Source organism: Ursus arctos, unplaced genomic scaffold (genome assembly GCF_023065955.2).
Source record: "Ursus arctos isolate Adak ecotype North America unplaced genomic scaffold, UrsArc2.0 scaffold_24, whole genome shotgun sequence".
Taxonomy (NCBI): Eukaryota; Metazoa; Chordata; class Mammalia; order Carnivora; family Ursidae; genus Ursus; species Ursus arctos.
Genome location: NW_026622919.1, coordinates 40,154,802 through 40,175,197, shown reverse-complemented (window position 1 = coordinate 40,175,197; position 20,396 = coordinate 40,154,802). Strand labels below are relative to the sequence as shown.

General features: G+C 50.7%; 1 protein-coding gene across 5 annotated transcripts in view; it reads left to right on the top strand.

Moving 5' to 3' along the window:
* The first annotated feature begins 305 nt into the window (after positions 1-305).
* Positions 306-20,396, top strand: part of LYRM9 (LYR motif containing 9) — a 33,618-nt gene continuing 13,527 nt past the window's right edge. For 2 of the 5 annotated variants that reach the window (XM_057318044.1, XM_026517688.4), the window contains exons 1-3: positions 306-378; positions 12,474-12,617; positions 14,258-14,350. In XM_057318044.1, coding sequence (XP_057174027.1) covers positions 12,492-12,617; positions 14,258-14,350 — 219 coding nt within the window. In that variant the 5' untranslated portion in view covers positions 306-378; positions 12,474-12,491. Of the gene's footprint in view, positions 379-12,473; positions 12,618-14,257; positions 14,351-15,279; positions 16,970-20,396 lie in introns of those variants that run through there. The other 3 variants (XR_006411514.2, XM_026517690.4, XM_057318045.1) reach the window with 3 other exon arrangements.

Genomic DNA, 20,396 nt, shown 5'->3' with positions numbered 1-20,396 from the left:
CCTTTTCACCAATCTTGAACACCCCTCATGTTTTAGCAGCGATCCATATTCAGGAACATGGGGGAGAGCCTGCCTTCAGGGCTTATATCCGAGGTAGCAACAGCCAGAAGGAAGAGTGGGTGTTTAAGGGAGAGAAGGCTGTTAGTGGGACAGCCTTCTCTTTCATCTGGGTGGGGTCGGATCAGGCAAGGGGCACCCAGCCGGTCTTGCCTGTAGGGTTTCCCTATAAAACAGACCCCAGCACCGCATGCGGCCGGCAGAGGGCGCTCGACGAACAGCCGCAAGGCGGGGGCGGTGCCGCGGCGCTCCCGGGGCGCAGGCGCACTCGTGGCTACCGCGTCCGCCGCGTCCGGGGTTGACGTTCCCCAGTGGAGGCGGGTGAGCCGCGCGGCGCCGGCGGAGGGCGGGAGAGGAGACGCGGGCGGGCGGGGGACGGAGCCGCCCGGGGCGGCGGGGCGGGCTGGTGTGAGGCCTCGGGGGGCCCCGCGCCGCCCCCTTCCCCTCCCCGTCGGCCCTCATGGCCTCGGAGGCCCGGGTGTCCTGGCGCGCGGCTCCCGGCCGCGCTCGGGCCCGTCGCAGGCCTCGCCGGGCGGCTCGGGGGAGCGCAGCAGGCCCCAGGACGCGGGGAGGGCCGCGGGGCCACAGGGAGCCCAGGGGACTCCAGACGCGTCTGCGAAACGCTCACTGTCTGGCACACACCTCCGCGCTCAGCCTCGGCGGGGCCATTTATAAAAGCAGACGGGGCCCCTTCGCGGTCCATCTGGCCCGAGCGTGCTCCCCGGGAGCGCGCTGGCCTGGAGTAACCTTCACGTTTTGATTGATGCTTCTGCATAACACATCAAGTCACGCTGAGCCCCGAAACCTCTTAGTTTTCAGGACTATTTTATTTTTTTACATAGCTTACAATTCCCTCATTTAAAGTGCGCCATCGAATGTCTTTTCGTGTATTCAGAGTTGTGCATCCGTACTCATAATCAATTTTAGAACATACTCGTTGTCCCCGAAAGAAACCTCTCCTTTAGCTGTCACTCTCAATCTCCCAATTCCCCCACCCTGCCCTGGGCAACCCCTAATCTACTTGCTGTCTTTCTGGATTTTCCCATTGTGCACATTTCCTATAAATGGAATCATACAATATTTGGTCTTTTGTGACTGGCTTCTTTCACTTAGAGTAATGTTTTCAAGGTTTACCTGTTTTGTAGCCTGTATTAGTACTTCATTTCTTTTTATTACAAAATAATATTCCATTTTATGGGTGTACCATGTTTTATTTATCCATTCATCAGTTGATGGACCTTAGGACTGATCTTAACCAAGGCCCTTCTGGATCTGATCTGACCCAGCCTTCCTGGCCAGCATCCTGTTTGCTCTTGGTCTCCCTTGGCTCCCCCGCCCCCCTTCTGTGGGCCTGGCAGTCCTTTCCTCCCTTAGGCCTTCATGCAACCGGCCCTCTGCCTTCGCCACTCCTTCACCAAATCCTCTTCCTCCTTCAGACCTCAGATTTAATGTCCTTTTCTCAAGAAACCTCTGACCCTTGACTGGGTGAGGACCCCATGAGCCAATCTCTCAGGGACTTGAATCCCGCTTTGTAGTAATTAGTTATAACTGAATAGTTTTAATTTTATGTTAATGTGTAAGGTACGTGGGGTCAGGGGCTGCTTCTCTTTGTTTCTGTAACCCCAGTACCTAGCACCTTGTTGGTGCTTAGTGACTATTTCAATACACGTGCACACATGCCTACCATGTATCAGGCACCATACTATACTAGGGACACAGTCATGAACAAAATAAATAAACTCCCTGCTTTATGGAGTTTACATTCCAGTGGGGGAATACAAATAATTAAATGTCAGGTGGTGAAGAGTGCCATGAAGAAAGATAGAAGGGACTGCAGAGTGGTCAGGGAAGTCCTCTTAAGTGAGACCTGGATTCCTTTGGGGCAGAGCAATGTGGGTGCCGGGAAGAGTAGCTGGTTCAGGGAAGGCGGAGGGAGGGAGAGCATGAGAGAAGAATAAATCCGGAGCTTTCAGCTCAAGGGTCCTTTGAGATGAGCCCTGTGTGTGTGTAGAGAGAACTTGTTAGAAGGGTAGAGACCTGGCTTCAAAGCCCAGCTGCACTCTCACCTGGTTCTGTGTGACCCAGAGGCTCAGTTTCCATCCTCTGTAAAAGGGGAGTAATAGGGTTGTAGGTTAAGTAGCCCCTGTGAAGTACCCAGCCTTTCTGACACCCGGCAGATGTATAATGGTTCCCTTCTTTTGCCCTCAGACCACAGTGGTGTGTTGTGGCCTGTGTATGGGAAGCCATTGGCACAAAGCAGTCTGATGTCACAATGACTCACTTCACGTTGCTGGTTGCTTTGCTCTGAGACCAGCATGTTTGCCTTTTGTCTGATTTTTCCAGTTTGCATTGGCTGGGCTAGCTCGCCAGGTTCACTTGAAACTGGTAAACTGGCTCAGGGTGGGGATGTTCAGAGCGCTCCTTGGCCTCTTCTGAGACAGCAGGTGTGGGGGCAAGAGCTGAGGATCCAGAGCCAGGGATTCAGGGCCTGAGTTTGAGACCTGGCTCTGCCACCTGCTGGCTTTGTGATTCCAGGACAGCCACTGTCCTCCTGGCTTTAGTTTCCTCTCTGGTGAACGGAGGTCAATCAACAGACATTTATAGAAAGGATTACAGTGTGAGACCTTATTAGAGGACTGCGGGCAGCGTGGGGTGTGAGCCTTGAGGAGGTGACGTGGGAGCTAAATCTTTAAGGATCAAGAGGAATTCTTGAGGCAGGCGAAGAATCCAGCGTAGGAGAAAGAGAGGCGTTGAAGAGCACAGCGAGTTTCAGAGATACGATTAACGATAGTTACCAAGCGCCTCGTCTGTGCTGGGCACCGTGCTAAGTGGTTTAGGAGTGTTAGTTAACCCTCACAAGGACTCTGTGCAGGAGATCCTATTAGTTGTCCCATTGACAGATGTGCAGCTGACTCTGAGGTGGAAATTGAGAAACTTGCCCAGGTCCCACAGCGGGCCAGTGATGGAGCCAGGATTTGAACGTAGACTGCCTGATCCAAAGTCCGTGAACTTAGCCTCTAAGTTCAGTATGTGGCTAGAATGCAGGGAGTGTAGACAGCAGGAGGTGAGTTTGATGAGAGAAGTTGGAAGCAGATTTGAGAAGGGTAAAGAACACTCCACAGAGGTTTTGGAGAAGGGGAGTGACACGGTGGGGTTTTTGGGAAGCATCCTTCGGTCGGACTGCAGAGAGTGATATTCGGATGGTCTGAGCCAGGCATTGTTACAAAGCTGGGAGCCCAGGGGCTGCCCAGGTGCATGAAGCGGGTCAGGCACTGAGGACAGGGAGGGTGAGAGGAATGGGGAGGGTGGGTCTCGAGAGCCTTGACCACGAAGGAAAGGGGCTGGAGGAGCATGGACTCTAGCTTGGGAGAATGTGCGTGTGCAAGCTGGAGCCCTGGAGCTGGGGGAGCAGAACCACTCTGCTTCCATATTGCGACTCTCCCCATCCAGAGAAATAATTGCATATTTAAAGAATGGCCCGCGCAGGCTTAATTTAGCCTTGTATCAGTGTTTGATAGGGCATAATTTCTGGTCATGTTCTGTAGTTCCATCCTTTTCTTTCTTTTTTTAAATATATGACTTTTCCCCACTTATTTTTAGGTGCCCTATGTCAGGGCACAGGGTAGGGAAAGAGCCAGGGGGGTTAAATGGGGCCGTAGGCCTATTTCTCAGCATCTGTACCAGTGATATCATTGGGCTCCCAGGAAATTCCCTTTGTGGCTTTATTCTCACCCTTTTCCTTTATTCTGTTACGTTCCCCTTTGGGTTTCCTAAGAGCTTTTTTAGCATTTCCTTAGCTGCCCCCTTTTCTTTGTCTGTGTAATTGACATCAGCCTTGTGACTTTTTCTTTCATCTCTATGCAGCGGGAAGCTATAGATGATGTCCTTGGGTTTCAGAAAAGCACGGAGCAAAGTTTTATGGAGAAGGTTGAAAAATAAGTATGGGATAATAGCACAGTCAAGTGCTTTCATGAATGCGGACCTGGTCCTGAATGAGCCCCAGGAGAGTTCTCTGTGGGGTCCTTAGCCCGGATCCAGGCAGCATTCTGTGGATGGCTCAGATACAGACAGCAGGTGGTGGGAGAAGCGGGTAGGGGCACGGGGCAGCGGCCCTCAGTTTGATTCCTGGCCTTACCATCTAATAGCTGTATGGTCTCTGGCAAGTTTCTTACACTCGCAGAGCCCCAGTTTCGTCATCTATCAAATGGGGCTAATGATAGGTACCCCATAAGATTATTGTGAGGGTACACGAGGTAACCCATGTGAAGCTCGCAACACCTTCCAGGCACATACTGATCACTGCCTGAACGGTGGGTCGTAAGACATGGCATCAGCCGTGCAGAAAGCTCGAGATAGGACAGCTCGGTAACATGTCCGGCCGTCCATCTCTGGTCCTGGGGCCGAGCCCAGAGCCACACACATGTTAGGTGCTCTGAATGGCATTGTATGGGTGACTGACACAGCTCGCTGGGGTCAATGTCTCTCTCTTTGGACCCCATTTGTTCGTGGGATGGGATTGTTTCTGTGCTTTTGTTGTGCTGAATTGAGTGGAGTTGGATAACAGACAGGGTCAGATACCCCAGAGATTGTGGCAGATGGCAACTCTGGACTAAACTAATAAAATACAAGATGGGAAACAGCTTTAAGAAGAGTTCATGGAAAAAACGTTCTTCCGAGCTGAGTGCATGGGGGCCAAGCTGAGAACGCAGTCTGGGCGGCCTTCCTTGAACTGCCAGGTACAGGAGGGGACATGGTCACCTGAGCTCCAGGACCCACGGAGCTGGTCAGGATCCAGAACTGGCTTTCCCATCGGACGATGCATCTAAGAGAGACCAATAATGAGGGTGTGTGTGTGTGTGTCCCGAGGAGCGTGAGCGGGATGGGGAGGCATTAGGAGAGGACAGCACCTTCAGGATGGGGCTCTTGGAAGAGGATGACTGCAGGCCTGGAGTCACTGACTGAACGATGATGACAGAGTGGTCTCGGGGTCAGGTAGGGAGACTTGAGCCCCAGAGGGCAGAGCTCAGATCCACAAGTAAAGTTTACAGAGCAGATTTTAGCTCAGAAGCAAAGGGTCTCTGTGACAGCTCTGGCTGAATGAAGTGGGGCGCCCCCACTCGGGAGGTCGTGAGTTCCCCGCCACGGAGCGTGTTAAGGGAGAAAAGCTGGATGACTCCCTGCCAGGGATGTGGAGAAGAGATTTCTTTTACCCTGAGTGGGAAAAGGTCACCTTCGACGCTCTGGTTTTGACAGACTCCCTCCTTTGGATGACTTTCTGCTCATTCAGTTAACACCTCTGTCGGAGCACCTACCATGGGTCAAGCCATGCCACCTTGGCTATTTTTATAACTTTCTAATTCATTGGAGGCTGCAGCATGAATAACCAGAGCTCAGTTCTGATTTGGGAAAAGCTAAATAAATTTCACCTGCTCTTTAGTTTGATTTCAAAGGAAAGAAGATGTATTTTTTTCCTCTCTGATGTCTGCAGAGGTCACTAAATCAGTGAAATCCACACCCTCTCCCAGGGTCCATTTGCACGAGCAGCTCCCTTTGGCAGCCCATTTTTGTCTCGGATAGAAGCACCAAAAGGTATCATAACGGGTACTTTTCCCTTTTGCCGCTTTTCCAGGGGTGGGGAAGGGCCTCCTGTTGACTGAGCTGCCATGAGCCAGGCAGGCATGTGCGCTGTCCTACCCAACCCTCACGTCAGTCTTGCCATGATCTGGGGCCCATGTACTCTCACTGTTCCACTCAGTCTTCTGGGTGCGGGAGAGTTGACTGGAAGGTGTTGGAGAGAGGAATGGTTCCATTTGACACCCTTCTGTTGAGGGACCTAACAAAGCCCAGAGGAGGCTGAGCCTGGAAGAGGGTGGAGGGAACGGGGAATTCGTTGCAAATGGGACAGAGCTTGGCAGTTGACTGGGGAAAGCCTTGGATCCCCTCCCCCCTCTGCACGCACACATATGCCCACCTGCTGATGAGCTTAGGGTTTGTGCTGTGCGTGCCATTAAAGGATCTCAAGCAAGGGGCTCAAAGATGAGATTTGTGTTTTTCGTTGCTCATTCTGGCTGAGCACAGGGAGGGACTGAAGATGAGACATGGCAGAAGGGTGTTGGATTAATCCAGGAGAGAGGCTCTGAGAGCCTAACAGAGACAAGGAAAAGGAGGGGCCCCTTTCCTTCAAGAACTCAGGGAGGTTGGAGCACTGGTGTTAGAGTCAGAGTCCACATCCCAGCACCACCACTCCCTGGTTGTGTATTCGTAATCAGCCTCAGTTTCCACATCTGCAAAATGGGATGATAATGCTTTTTGTCAGAGGGTGGTTGTAAAAATGGCTAGCACCACACTTAGCACATCAGTCAGCTCTCGGGCAAGGATGAATTTCATGGAGGAGGGGATTTGAAAATATTCTTGCCCGATGGCCTCTCCAGACTGAGTGAGGCAGGAGGCGTCGGTTGCCTGCAGGGAGTTCCTACAGGTGAGATGGAGGGAAGCTGAGGGGGCCGGAAAGGCTTGGCATAGATGGGCGGGAGAGGGAGGGTGTTGCTGCCGGAGGTGATGGGCGAGACTGCTCAGGGCCTGGAAGATTCTGCGGGTCATCAGCCAGCAAGCAGTGATGGAGGAGCGTGCTCGGCACCGGGCTGTACCACGCTGGCACTGAGAGAACACAGATGGGGGAACCGGATACAGTCCCTGCCCTTGTGGGAGTTCCGTCCGTCTGATCGGGGAGGATGGAGAGGCAAACACTCGGAGCCCGGGGCGATTCCCGCTGATCTAAGCAGGCACAACAGGCTGTGGGCAAATAGATCAGGAAGAGAGTCTAGTTCTGTGTGGGGAGAACAGAGGACGGGAAGACTTAACTAAAAGAAATTTCCTGGAAGAGTGTTAGGGACTCACAGAGTCAAGGGAGAAGGCTGGAGAACTGGGCAGGAGTCTAGACATTTCTAGAAGGCCAAGAGCTACAAGGACAGTTCAGAGCAGGAAGAGGCTGATCAGGACACACCATTGCTGGGGTGCATGAACCCATTTTCAGGCTCTTTGTAACTCTGCTCGAGAGCCCATTTCCAGAGGTGGGGAGTACTCAGTTGGCCTCGCCGGGGTCTGATGTTCTCCTTGTGGCCAGGCGGGGTGGAGCCCCAGACGACAGTCTCAGCAGGCCAGGCTCAATGCGAAGAAGTCATCCCTTAAAAAGAAATTGGGGAGAGGGGTGCCGTTAGGAGGAGGAGCTCTCACCTGGACTCTGGAGCCAGACTTCCCAGGTGGAAATCCTGGCTTCTGCGCTCAGAGCTCTGTGACCCTGGACAAATTGCTTGCCTTCTTTTCGCCTCCATTTCTTTATCTGTAAAAGGAGAGCATAATGGTACCTTCTTGTAGCATTATTGTGAAGATTAAAATAAGTGAATTCAAGCGCGTCATTTAGAGTAGTGCCTCTCACGTGATCTGTACTTAGTGAGGCTGCTGTAGTAATCATCGTAAGTGCTTATTATCTGTTATTATTACTAAAGGAACTACAGGTGGTGTGCCAATGGGCCCGGCAGGTGGAGGAGCGATGAGGGATGGATCTGGGGGGTCAGAAGGCTTCGGGAGTGGGTGCCAGCCTCATGAGTTTAAGACTTTATCCCCTAAGTAGTGGGAAAGCTGGGGAAGGGTTTTTCTAAAATAACTTTTTGTTACAAAAAATTTCAAAATATAGGGAAGTTGAAATAACAGCACAATGTCCACCCTTATTTCTGCCATCTTAACATTTCACCACATTTGCTTTATCTTTCTCACCCTATCTTTTCTCTTTTCGTGTTGCCTTCTGTGGGACCGTGTGCAAGTCAGTTGCAGACGTGATGACACATCACCTCTAAACACTTCCTTCCACTTGCATCTCTCAAGAATGAGGACATTCTCCCATGCAACACATTGTCGTTCTACCTAAGAAAATTAATAATTGATAATAATTCACAATATCCTGTCATTTTAAGTGGGGCATTAGACAAGGCGTTGTGGCTGCCATGTGGAGGATGGCTGGAAGGGGTCTTAAAATAATTTCACAGTTTAACTACATTTGGGGAAAGTTGTCATGAGTGACAGGGGCAGGGGCGATGATCAGATATGGGGTTTTAGGTAAATACCCTCCCAGTAACGCAGGTAACAGATGATGAAACCTGAATTAGAGTGATGTGGGGTCACAAGGGCTATTTGGGGTACCCATAGGTCTCCCACTGAACATGGTGGCAGGGATGGTGGGTCAGTGAAGGCTTCCAGGAGGAGGTGCCAGACCTAACAGCTGAGTGTTGAAGGATCAGGAGACCTGCAGGAAGCAGACTGAAGGCAAGAGTGGGAGGATTCATTCGACACATGAATATTGAACATCTACTGTCATGGTTCCGTTTATGTATCAGCTTGACTGGGCCATGGGATGCCTGGAGATTTGGCCAGACATTATTCTGGGTGTGTTTGTGAGGATGTTTTTGGATGAGATTAACATTTATTTATGTATTTTTTAAAAGATTTATTTATTTGAGAGAGGGGGGTGGGGGTGCTGAGGGAGAGGGAGTCTTTTAAGCAGACTCCACTCTGAACGCAGAGTCTGACCCGGGGCTCGTTCTCACGACCTGAGATCATGACCTGAGCCAAAACCAAGAGTCTGATGCTTAACCGACTGTGCCACCCAGGTGCCCCTGGATGAGATTAAAGTTTAAATCAGGAGACTGAGTAAAGCAGATTGCCCTCCTTAATGTGGGTGGGCCTCATCCGAGCACTTGAAGTCCTGAATAGAACAACAGACTGACCCTCCCCCGAGTGAGAGAGGATTCTCCTGGCTGATGGCCTTCAGGCTGGGACATGGGCTCTTCCTGGTGTGACACTGACTCAAACTGGGACATCTGCTCTGTGAGATTTCAAACTTGCTAGCCTCAATAATCACATGAGCCAATTCCTCATAAGTAACGTACATATATGAATATAACACATATATATATATATTCCCTCTGTGTATTCTATTGGTTCTGTGTCTCTGGGGAACCCTAATGCATCTACTATATGCCAGGCATTCTGTCATGGTGCAGAGACCGTAACAGGTGAACATGACATAGACTGTCATGGAGTGCACCACTCAGAGCTCAGTTTGCCTGAACTCTGCGGTGAGTGGTGGGAGACGGGATGGGGGGTGGGCAGGGCAGGGGCCCTGGAGGAAGGAGGGTGGAGTTTGTTCCATAGGCCAGTGCTTTCCAAACGTCAGTACCACTTTCATGATTTTTGTCATGTCCACATCTCAGCTGCATTCTTCTTTGCTTGATACATTTAAAAATATCAATTTTATGCCAATTCCTTTCTAAAACTGTTTAAGCCACAATACCTATGAAATTACGGGATTTTTTTTTCATTACACATGAAAATAAATGTAAAATCATTACGATAAAAAGATGTTGGCCCATAGACTGCTTAAAATAATTTCACAGTTTTCCTACATTCGGGGGAAGTTGTCATGAGTGACAGGGGTAGGGGTGGATATCAGATCTGGGGTTTTAGGCAGGAACATGCCATGCTGAGATTTAGGTTTCGGAAAGATTCTGTGGAGTGGTGAATAGATTAGAAGATAGGGAGACGCGCTGGGAATTGTGGCTGTTGTCCACGGGAGCTCTGATAAGAGCCTGAAGCAAGGATGTGCAGTGGGAATAGAGAGGAGGGGACAGATACGAGGGGGCATTCAGAGGTAGAATTGGATAGGACTTAGAGACAGTGGCATGGGATTGAGGCAGGAAGAGGAGTCTAGGTTGGCTTGGTGATGGTTTTGGTTTGGTTGCCTGAGAAGACAGAGGTGCCTTCACAGGAGCAGGGAGCCCAGGAGAGGCTAAGGTCAGGTACAAAGAGCAGGCTACGCCAAGCAGTGGTTAGGGACAGCAGAGTTTGACTACAGTTTTAGCAACGATGCTGTGAAGTTCACTGCCCCTTAATTGCAAACCCACACTTTAAATTAAATTAAAACATTTTTTTTAGTTTAACTCTTCTGAGTGGACCCACACATACATTCTCTGCTACTTATTACTGAGAATGACTAAGTATTATAATTGAGCTGAAAATAATCACCCGCCCATACTTGCTGGGTTGGTTTCTAAGTATTGCTTGGGTTTTTATCTACTGAAACAAAGTTGTGCTCTTTCCAAATGTTAATTTTGAAGACTGCAGATGGTAACCATCTGTTACACGACTAGCATTTTACAATATTTGATTAGCACTTTATATAGTTTGGGGAAGCCTGCCAGTGGAGTCTGCCCATCAGGTGGGGACTTTGGTGGTATGTCCTCTGTGGTGGCCCTTGAAGGTCTTTGCCCCCATCGTATGGGGTTCCCCTTTTTTTGGCGGGGGGTGGGGGGCTTTAGTACAGCTAGTCAGACTGGCAGGTGATATTCGTGGCAGGAGAACCTTAGGGCCTTGCCCTGTTTGCACTCTTCCTTAGAACTGGAACCATCAGACCTCATCGTGGAAGCAGAATTTGGGTGGTCAAGATCTGTCCATCAGTTAGGGCTCTCTGGGTTGCAAGTGACAAAATAACAAACCCAAGCTGCTTTGTTAAAGGGCATTAATTGGGGCAGGTCATTAAAAAGTCTAGAGGTGGGTCTGCCTTCAGGCGGACGGTTGTATGGTTCAAACGAATTCTTCAGACTTCCTTCCCTCACACTCACAGCTCTGCCTGCTGCTGTGTGGCTTCAGTCTCAGACTTCCAGAGGAGGCAAGATGGCGCCGTTGAGAGAAGAGCAAATCCCCTCAGCAGCAAGTGTAGAGGGAAAGAACTGAGGCCTTCCCGGTCCCCCCTGCAGAGGTGGTGAATGCGTTCTGATTGGGCCAGCTTCCATCACGTGCCCATCTGTGACCCAATCCCTGTGACCACATGGATGCAAGGCTCTGATAGGTCAGACCTGGAGTGGCGTGTTCTGATTGGGCCAGCTTCCATCACGTGCTCATCTGTGACCCAAGCCCTACGACCACGTGGATGTGGGGCTCTATTGGTCAGACCTGCAGCCGCGTCCCACCCTGACCCGTGGGCCGAGGCCTGGGGAGAGGTGGATCCCCAGTCGCACATCCCGGGCTGTTCGCGGAAGGGAAGAGGGTTGTGGGGCCGACTGCCACCTGCCCGCCCCGGTACCATGGCGGGAGCCCAGAGTACCAGGAGGCATTGGCACACTTAGCTGTGGAGACTGGCAGTTATTGTTGCCAGGAAGATAATATGCTGGTAATGGAATGAAGGAGCCTCTGAAACCAGCTACTTAATGAATTTCCTTTCTTAGTTTAAGAACCTCTGATAGATTTAGTATTCTGATTCTCTCTCTCTCTTTTTTTTTTTTTTTGAGGGGGAGGGAGTTGTCTGTCTTCTTTTTATGTTACTTTAAAACTAAGGCCAATCACTTAATCTTGGTCTTTTAGCTCCTTCGTTTGGAACATTGTGAGCTTCTCTGTCAGAGAGGGGAGATCTGTCCAGAGTAGATAACAGATTCCATTCAGTCCAGTTCAGCAAACAGGGCACGAAGCCCCGGGGCCTGGGCCAGGCTCCACAGGCCTGGCAGCAGATGAATCCTCAGCAGTGTGGGAAGCACTGTAACGGCTCCAGAACAGGGCACTGCAGCCCCTCAGGGTGGGACAGTCAGGAAGGGCTTCCCAGAGGAAGTGACACGGAGCTGAACCTGGAAGGATGAACGTGAGTTCCTCTCCTGGTGGAGAAGAGAAGGAGCATCATCCCCTTGATGCTAAAGGGGCTGCTTGTGCGAAGGGACCAAGGGGTGAGGTACTTGCTGGTTTGGGCGATGAGCCCAGGCCACTGGTTCCAGTGCATTCTGGCATCAGCACGGAGGAGACTGGAGAGTAACAGGCTAAAGGCAGGGACAGACACGAGGCAAGACGCTGTGGTGGAGCTCCAGGCAGGAGCCTGTGGGGCATCTGGTTAAAATGCAGGTTCTCTCTCGCAGGTCTGGGGCGAGAGTCTATTTCTAACAAGCTCTCCGTTGACGTCAGTGCTACTGGTCCAAGATGATACTTGGGAGTGGCGAGGCTCAGACCTCTGGCCATTCTCGCCTCTGTTGCCTGCAGTCAGCCGGTTTCTCAGTCTTCCAGTGCAGGGCCTTCCTGCTCATCTCCCCTACTCTGCCCATCCATGACACCTCCTCACCCACCACTGCACGTTGGCTTCCAGAAAGACGGCACCAGGAGGAGGCTGTGCAGTCTTGCTTTTGGTTCTGGCAGACCTGCTCTGGCCTGAGACTTCGGCAGGACTGAATGCCACACCCGAGCTCAGGGTCCAGGTTCTATGCAGTGTGGCACGAAGGGGACCTGGCCTCCACGTTGTGTCAGACCTGCTCACAGAGCCGTGGAACGTGGGGCTCAGGGCCAGGGATTGGCTCGATGCCTTAGAAGTAATGCTGTGTGTTTTGCAGGGACAGAGGGTCTCGCGGATGGCCCCGCTACCAGGGGCGGAGCTGGTCCGGACACCGCTGCAGCTCTACCGATACCTGCTGCGTTGCTGCCGGCAGCTGCCAACCAAGGGCGTCCAGGAACACTACAAGCACGCTGTCAGGCAGGTGGGAGCAGCGGGCGCTGCGCTCGGGATCGGGGCTTCCCGTAATAGGGGGCCTGTCTCACCGTTGGGGGCAGGGGACAGGGATGGTCCTTCGGGGGCTGGTGGAGGGGAGGGCGGCAGTCTGGTAAGAGCCACCAAAACCCACAGCCCAGCTCCTCTCTCGGATTTCTGCTCAGAAAACAGAAGATGTGTCATCCAGCACATCAGCTCTGTGCCAGGGCTCAAGTATGCCAGGGCAGCTGAATGGATAAATACAACAGAGCATGGGACATCGCATCATTCTGACAGGCACTCCTGCCAAAAATGCACAGCCTGAATTTACTCGTGAGAAAACCTCAGGTAAATGCAGACGGAGGGACCGACTCACACACAGCTGGCCTCGGCTTACCCAACATGACAGTGTCGTGAAGCACAGAGAAGGGCAGACCTGCTCTGCTTTCAGGAGGACTAAAGAGATGTGACCGCTAAATGTAATAAGTGGATTGGATTCTGGACCAGAAAAAACAATGATTGAAAAGGACATTAATGGAGACCTTCATGAAATTGGAATATGGGCTTAGATGAGATGATAGTGTTATATCAATGTGGAATTTCCTGAATTTGACTACGGTGGTTATGTAACCTCCTCATTAAAACACACTGAAGCATTTAGGGGTCAAGGGCACGATGTCTGCAACTTCTCAATGCTCCCAGAAAATTGAGTACAAACCCATATAAAGAGAGAATGAGAAAGCAAATGTGGTGAGATGTTTACCACTGGTGATTCTGGTAGGGCATTTGTTTATATTCTTGCAGCTTTTCTGTAGGTTAGCAATTATTTCCAAATAAAAAATAAATAACTAAAATGAATACGAATGTAATGTGGAAAGTAAAAAAAAAAAAAAGAAAGAAAGAAAATAGAGGTAGCAACAGACAGGCTGTGAAAACATGGAGGAGGGAGCAGCTAGCTGTCTGAGGGCGTCAGGGAGCACTTCCGAGTGAGCACTTGAGGTGCTCCTAAAGACAGGAGGGCCTGTGGGGTCGAGAGTGACTGGGCAGAGGAGGGACCAGGTACCCTTGTGAAGGGCCCTGAGTGCCACACCAGTGAGCCTGAATCTCACGTTCCTTCTCAAGGGCAAACATCTGGTCGAAAGCAAATGGCAGCCCTGCGTTGCTCTGCACCGGGCCTGGCTGGAGTTTCCAGGCCCCCCTCCCTGGCCCCCCCTTTGCTTGGCCTTCCAGCATGGGCCCGGGGAGGCCCTGTTCCTCCCTATCGTGCATCCTGGTGCAGGCAGCTCCCTGGGAGGAGCAAATGAAACCGAGAGATGGAAGTTTCCTTGGGCCCCTGCTGCCTGATAACCTTCAGGCCCAGCATCTTCTGGGGTAACTTGGGGGCCAGTCTTCCGTTTGCAGCTGCTCTGCTGGCAGGAGGACAGGCTGTGTAGTTAGAATGGATCGGGATTTGAATGCTGGCGCCATGCACTGGTGGCCGGTTAGGGCATCCGAGCCTCTGTTTCCTCATGTGTAGGTGGGATCATCCTAATGTCTCTGGAGGGCTAAGAGCCATGCTGAGTGGAAAGTGGCCACAGCGTGCCTGGTACTCTGAAGATGCTGGTCCCGTGCGTTTCGCGTTGTCATGTTTTTTTATGCTTGAACTTCCAGAGTTTCCGGGTTCATTCAGATGAAGACAATCCCGAGAGAATCCAGCAGATTATTAAAAGAGCCATTGAAGATGCAGACTGGATCATGAACAAAGTAAGTGCTTGGCTCCCGGCTCCCCCTGCCAGCCGGGGGTTTGACAGCGGTAATCTCCGTGGCCACCAGGGGTCGCCCCTGCCCCACAGTTGAGCCCGATCAGCGCTGCAGAGGCACCCTACACCCCCAGCCAGCTGCTCCCTTCCTCCAGAAGCCCAGAGGTGGGGGCAGATGCCTTTCTGGTTGCATCTGTTTTCTGCAAGGGGTAGGGAGTCCTCAGTCCCTAAAGGCCAACAGTGCTGAGTAAACTGAGATGGGGTAGCAGAAAGAAGGAAGAGAAAGGTCTTCTTGGAAGCAATAATGCCAGAACTAGCAGCAGCCTTGCTATGCCTTAGACGGGAAAGCTGTGAGCTCCCTGTCTCCACGGGTGTTCATACTGAGGTAGGGTTATTGAGGAAACATTCACGGATCTATTTTTTTTTTAAAGATTTTATTTATTTATTCGACAGAGATAGAGACAGCCAGCGAGAGAGGGAACACAAGCAGGGGGAGTGGGAGAGGAAGAAGCAGGCTCATAGCGGAGGAGCCTGATGTGGGGCTCGATCCCATAACGCCGGGATCACACTCTGAGCCGAAGGCAGACGCCCAACCGCTGTGCCACCCAGGCGCCCCACGGATCTATTTTGATAGAGGAAGGGAGGGAGTCAGGAAGACAGACTAACTTGCTGGACATGGATGGAACAACCTAGAGAGCTGGGGGGAGCAGGTCTCACCCCCGTATCCTTCTAAATCAGAATCTCCAGCTGTGGGGGCTGGGGTTCATTTCTAAAACTCAGTGATTGGCCTCGATGGCTTCTGAGGGTCTTCTTCTATCTGAGATTTTTTTTTTCTTTGAACCAAGACTCAGCTTAAAGAACAGGATGGGCATGTCCCGCGTTCCCTTCTGACGTTCCCGCGTCTGTCTTATGTGCGCCTTTCTACCCCGTCAGCTTCCTTTTCCATTAACGAAGAAAGGCGGTCCTGGTGCCAACTAGAGAGATTTGACTGTCTGGTGCCTGCCCTGCCACCTCCGAGGAGCCCCCGCAGGAGGCAGCTGAGGCCCAGAAGAACATGGTTCTCAGGATTTCCTAGGGCCTCCCTCCCCCATTGGCTTCCCTCACTCACTTCTGATGATCTCTCTGCCTTACAGTATAAGAAACAGAACTGAGACACTAGGGCCTAGAGAACAAAGCTGTCGTGCAGATACGGAAGTTGAGAGACCTCGCTTCTGGAACTCAGCAACAGCAGCCATTTTGGAATATCCGCCGGCCTTGTTGACTGAGAGCAGGAAATCGGGTAGGAGAGCTGACATTGGCTCAGCTGGCTCTTCTTGCCCCGTGTGTGTCCCCAGCATCCTTCATGTTTGCTTTTCTGGCCGTTGCCGTGAGAGATTTGGGGAGAATATGTTTTGTCACTTTGCTCTGAAGGTGCCGCATGTATTCTGGATGTTGTCCTTTGAGACCCAGCGTGGGCATCCCCTCAGGCTGTCCAGAGAGGACAGGGCGTGGGTTTTTGAACCAATCAGGTCTAGATTTGAATCTCAGTTCTGCGGCTTTTCAAGGGTGTTGTCCTTGAGCTCAGCCTCCTCCTTTGTGAAGATTATATGAAGAAGTCGAAGGGCTTCATGCAGGACATGGTACGTGGTGGTGTGAGTAAACGTCCCCCGAGGAGGCCATCCTCCACCGCTCCTTCCTCCCCGCCCGCAGCGCTCCACATGGCTCTCTGGCACACTCCTCGTCGCGCCCGGGTGGTGTGTGGGCCTGTCCTGCCTGCTTGTTGTCCCTGAACCCTCATGGCCCCACCACGCCCAGCACTCCACCAAGCAGCCGCTCCTGCCGGCACTGTCCTCCCGTGGAGTCCTGGTCCTCACCTTCACGGGGTGTCTAGCGTCCCTGAAGTGGTGAAGTGCACCCCGCATGGAACAAGGAGGAAGGGCGGAGCAGCTACAGTGGGCGCCGAAGCGTGCAGGCCTCTGTGAACCTGCCATCTGTCCTGCTGGCCCTGCCCTGCTCTGCACCGTCTTGGAAGGAAGAATAGAGGCAGGGAGGCAAGGAAGGAGGTGGGGAGCAAGCACACCTGTGGGCTCTGGTGAGCCTGAAACCCGTGGAGGGACAGACTGGGTCGCATCCCAATTCCATACAGATTGCTCTTGGGGGAACTTAACCTGGCCTATTTCAGCCTTGGTTTCCCCATCTCCCCGCCAATGCTGCAGCGAGGAGCACGAGACCTAATGCATGCCAGGTGCTTCTGGCCGTGGCCGGTTACCGCAGTGAGGGAGCCCTGCTTTGCAGATGGGAGATGGAAGCATGGACAGGTTGAACCCCTTGTCAAGGTCACCAAGCTACTAAGCGAGGTCTGTCTGAATCATCGCACACTACAGATTTGGGAGGGAAAGGGGCGCAGCAGAGGGAGGGAAAGCAGCCGGGAAGGACTGGGGTGGGGGGCACTGGCCAGAGCAGGGGGAGTGGCCAGAAGCAGAAAGCCACGCTGGGCTTGAGTATCCCCCAGGACTCTCAGCCAGAGGGATGCGCCAGCAGGTTCGTGACCTGCAATGAATTACAGGACTTACAGTGACTCAGGGCCATCTGTATGCACTTGACTGATCAGCAAAGAATGAAGTAAATATATCAATTTCTGAAAGCTCTGGTGTCTTGAATGCTATGCTCACTCATTCCCCAAACACATGCTGTTCTCTACTGTGTGCTGTCGTACTAGGTATTGGGGACTTAGAGACAGGCCTGTAGAAAGCTGCCCGGGAGGGGATTGTTGTTCAGAGGGGATGACTAGACGCTGGTCCCATCACCAGACAACAGTTGATATGGGCAGATCTGCCCCACCAGGGTGGGGGAAGCGGAGGGGTCTCCGGCCAGGGCCACAGCCGAACCAGCCCCACTCTCTGTGGTTCAGCCCTTCTGAAACCAGGGGGGCCCATCCTTGGTCAGCAGCGGGGTGTCTTGATCACAGGAGTGGGTTTGGTTGTATCCCGGGCATTTCACCGGCCCAAGCGGTGTGAGTGAAGGCTGGCCAGGGTTTGGGAAAGAGTTCGTGTCCCTTGCCCTTAGCCGGCTCCATGGGGGTGTCCCGTGACCTTCAGTTCACTGGTTGCTGCTTGATCCTGTTGTGCCAACTTACCCGGGTGGCAGATGGTGGGTGCCCACCACTGGCGAGGGGTGGGCCTGGGTGGGGGAGGGGTCGGTTAGCAAGGTGTTGGCTGCTCTTCACCTGCTGAGCAAGGTCATCGGAGGGCACACACCTGGGAAGCGCAGATGGAGGAAACACTCTCCCAGCACTCCAGCCTGTTCATTCCCTGTGTATTTGCCCAAGCTTCCCTCCTGTCTGCAGTGCCCTTCTTAGCTTACCCTATTCACCTAAAAAACATCTTTTCTCTGTCAAGACTGAGCTTAGGCATTATTTCTATGAAGATGTTCCTTGCTCCCCCTAGCATCACATCTTCCAAGATTCTTTTCATGTTAGCTGCTGAATGCAAACCAATCAGATGAGACTGGCTCCTTGAAACATGAATGTAATCTTAGGCCAAATTAAGAAAGACATGGAATCAAGAAGGAGGTGAAAATCCTCCTTGCATTCTGCTTCATCGAGATTATATCTAGAGCAGTGATTTTCAAGTGTGGTCCCTGCCGCCTGGAAATCCCCCAAACCCTCTCATGGGATCCTCAAAATCAAAACTACTTTCATAATAATACGAAGACTTCGTCTTTCCCACCCTGTGAACATTCACTCTGCTGGTAGCTCAGCAGGACTCAGGATAGGGACTATTGTCCCCAGCTTCCTCATGAGTGTCCCTGATGGAACAGCAAACTGATGACTTTTGCTCAATCTCAACCCTTGAGTGTAAAAATATTCTGTGCGATGAGCTGAAAAGCACACATGAAGCACTTGTACTACACACATGAGTAGGACAGTTGTCTGGAGGAAAAGCACACAATTATTTGAGGTGTGAGCTAAATAAACTGCTTTATTCCCAGAACACCATTTTTTTGTTGCTGAAATAATGACTGGCAAACTGGTTGGATCTGTCCTCTCTCATGTTAATCATCCTTCATAGTTTCATTTCTTCTGTAGTGTTGACATTCATTCATGGATTCACTAATTCATTAATTCAACAGACACTGAGTGCCTCTTATGCGTCAAAAATTCCATCTATGTCGCCATCTTGGTGAGATTATGGGTGGTTTAATTTGCTCCCCCTACTGATCTGTACGGCTTCTGGAAATGTATGGAGAGATTTAGTTTTAGGCACCCATGATGACCCCTAGGAATCTAGAAGTCTCTTTCATACCCTTTTCAGGGAAAAAGTTTTTTTCCCTTAAATTTTCCTATTTATAGACATTAGGCCGCATTTACACACACATGCATAACATTTGTTGCTAACAAGTCTGGCTGGAAAATGGTGAATCACTTTGAAAACATGTTTTTTTCTGACATCGTCACCTTCCTATTACCATAAATCTTTAAAATTCTTGAATTGGAGAGATAAGAGGAATTGGCCAAGGGGCCAACTTGCTAGGTCAGCCTCAGCTTCCAGCCCCCAGGCGTGAGGTGATGAACACTCTCATCCTTTTCTTCATCTTGGCTGCTCGTGTGGATTTCATGCTCTCTCTGGCTCAGGAGGCTATGTCTTTCCCTTGCACACTTGGCTATGTCAGAAACGCCTGCCTGAGGAAATTGCAACCCTCAGACACTGCTGGTGGGAACGTAAAATGGCGCAGCTGCTTTGGAAGACAGTTTGGAAGTTTCTCAAAATGTTAAACATAGAGTTACCATATGACCTAGCAATTCTGTGTGTACACCCAAGGAGAATGACATATGTTCACAAAAAAACTTGTACACAAATGTTCACGGCTTTATTCGTGATAGCTAAAAAAAAGAAATGTAAAAAAAAACCAAACCACCCAATGTCCATCACCTGATGAATGGATGAATGAATAAAATTCAGCATTGTCATCCAGTAGAATAGTATTTGGTAATAAAAAACATGAAATATTGATACACCCTGCAAAATGGATGAACCTTGAAAACACTATGCTAAGTATAAGAAGCCAGTCACAAAAGACAAGGATATATTGTACGATTTCTTTTGTATGAAATATCCATAACAGGAGAGTCTCTGGACAGGAAGCAGATTAGCCCAGGGCTGAGAGGGGCAAGTGTTGGCAGGAATGGGAGTGACTGCTAATTGGTACAGGTTTCTTTCTTCTTGGAGTGATGAAAACTAGTTTTCATTTCGGTTTAAAATTAGATTGGGGTGATGGTTGTATAATCTGTGAATACATTAAAAATGACTGAATTGGGGGCGCCTGGGTGGATCAGTTGGTTAAATGTGCGACTCTTGATTTCAGTTCAGGTCTTGGTCTCAGGGTTGTGAGTTCAAGCCCCGTGTTGGGCTCCATGCTGGTTATGGAGCCTACTTAAAACAGAAACAAAAATAAACCACTGAATTGTACAGTTTAAATGTGTGAATTGTACGGTATGTGAATTATATCTCGATAAAACTGCCAAGAAGAAATCAAATGCCAGGAGAAAACCAAATAAATCTCAATGTATCTGGAGGGTACCACTTAAACCGTCACCAATTTCTAGAAAATTCTCACCTTCTTTAGTCTTAGTTGAATGGAACAATTGTCTTTTCCCTTCAGTGGTGTCTGAAGTTGAACTTTTCTACTGGGCTTCTCCTGACGCCTTCTTCACCCCCCCTGCCCTCAGCTTGTAATCCTGTGAGGTGACTCTCACCATTCTTCAGAGAACTAAGCGAAGAGAGGCTAAAACATTTGTCCAAGGTCACATCTCAAGAACGTACATGTCCCAAGTTAAGTCCTTTCTAGAGGCTGAAGGCTGTTCTTCCAAAGGCGTGAAGAGATGATAACCAATCTCTATTAAGTTCTACTTGAAAAATATTTTATTCTCATCCCTCTTAGAAGCCTCAGAGGCACAGAAGGACTGGGGGAAATGATGTGACTCTGCATTACAAATAGTTTAACTGAGTTTTTAGCTGGAGTGCCCTCAGCTTGTCACCTCTGCCTGAAACAACCTCAACCCATTATTCTGG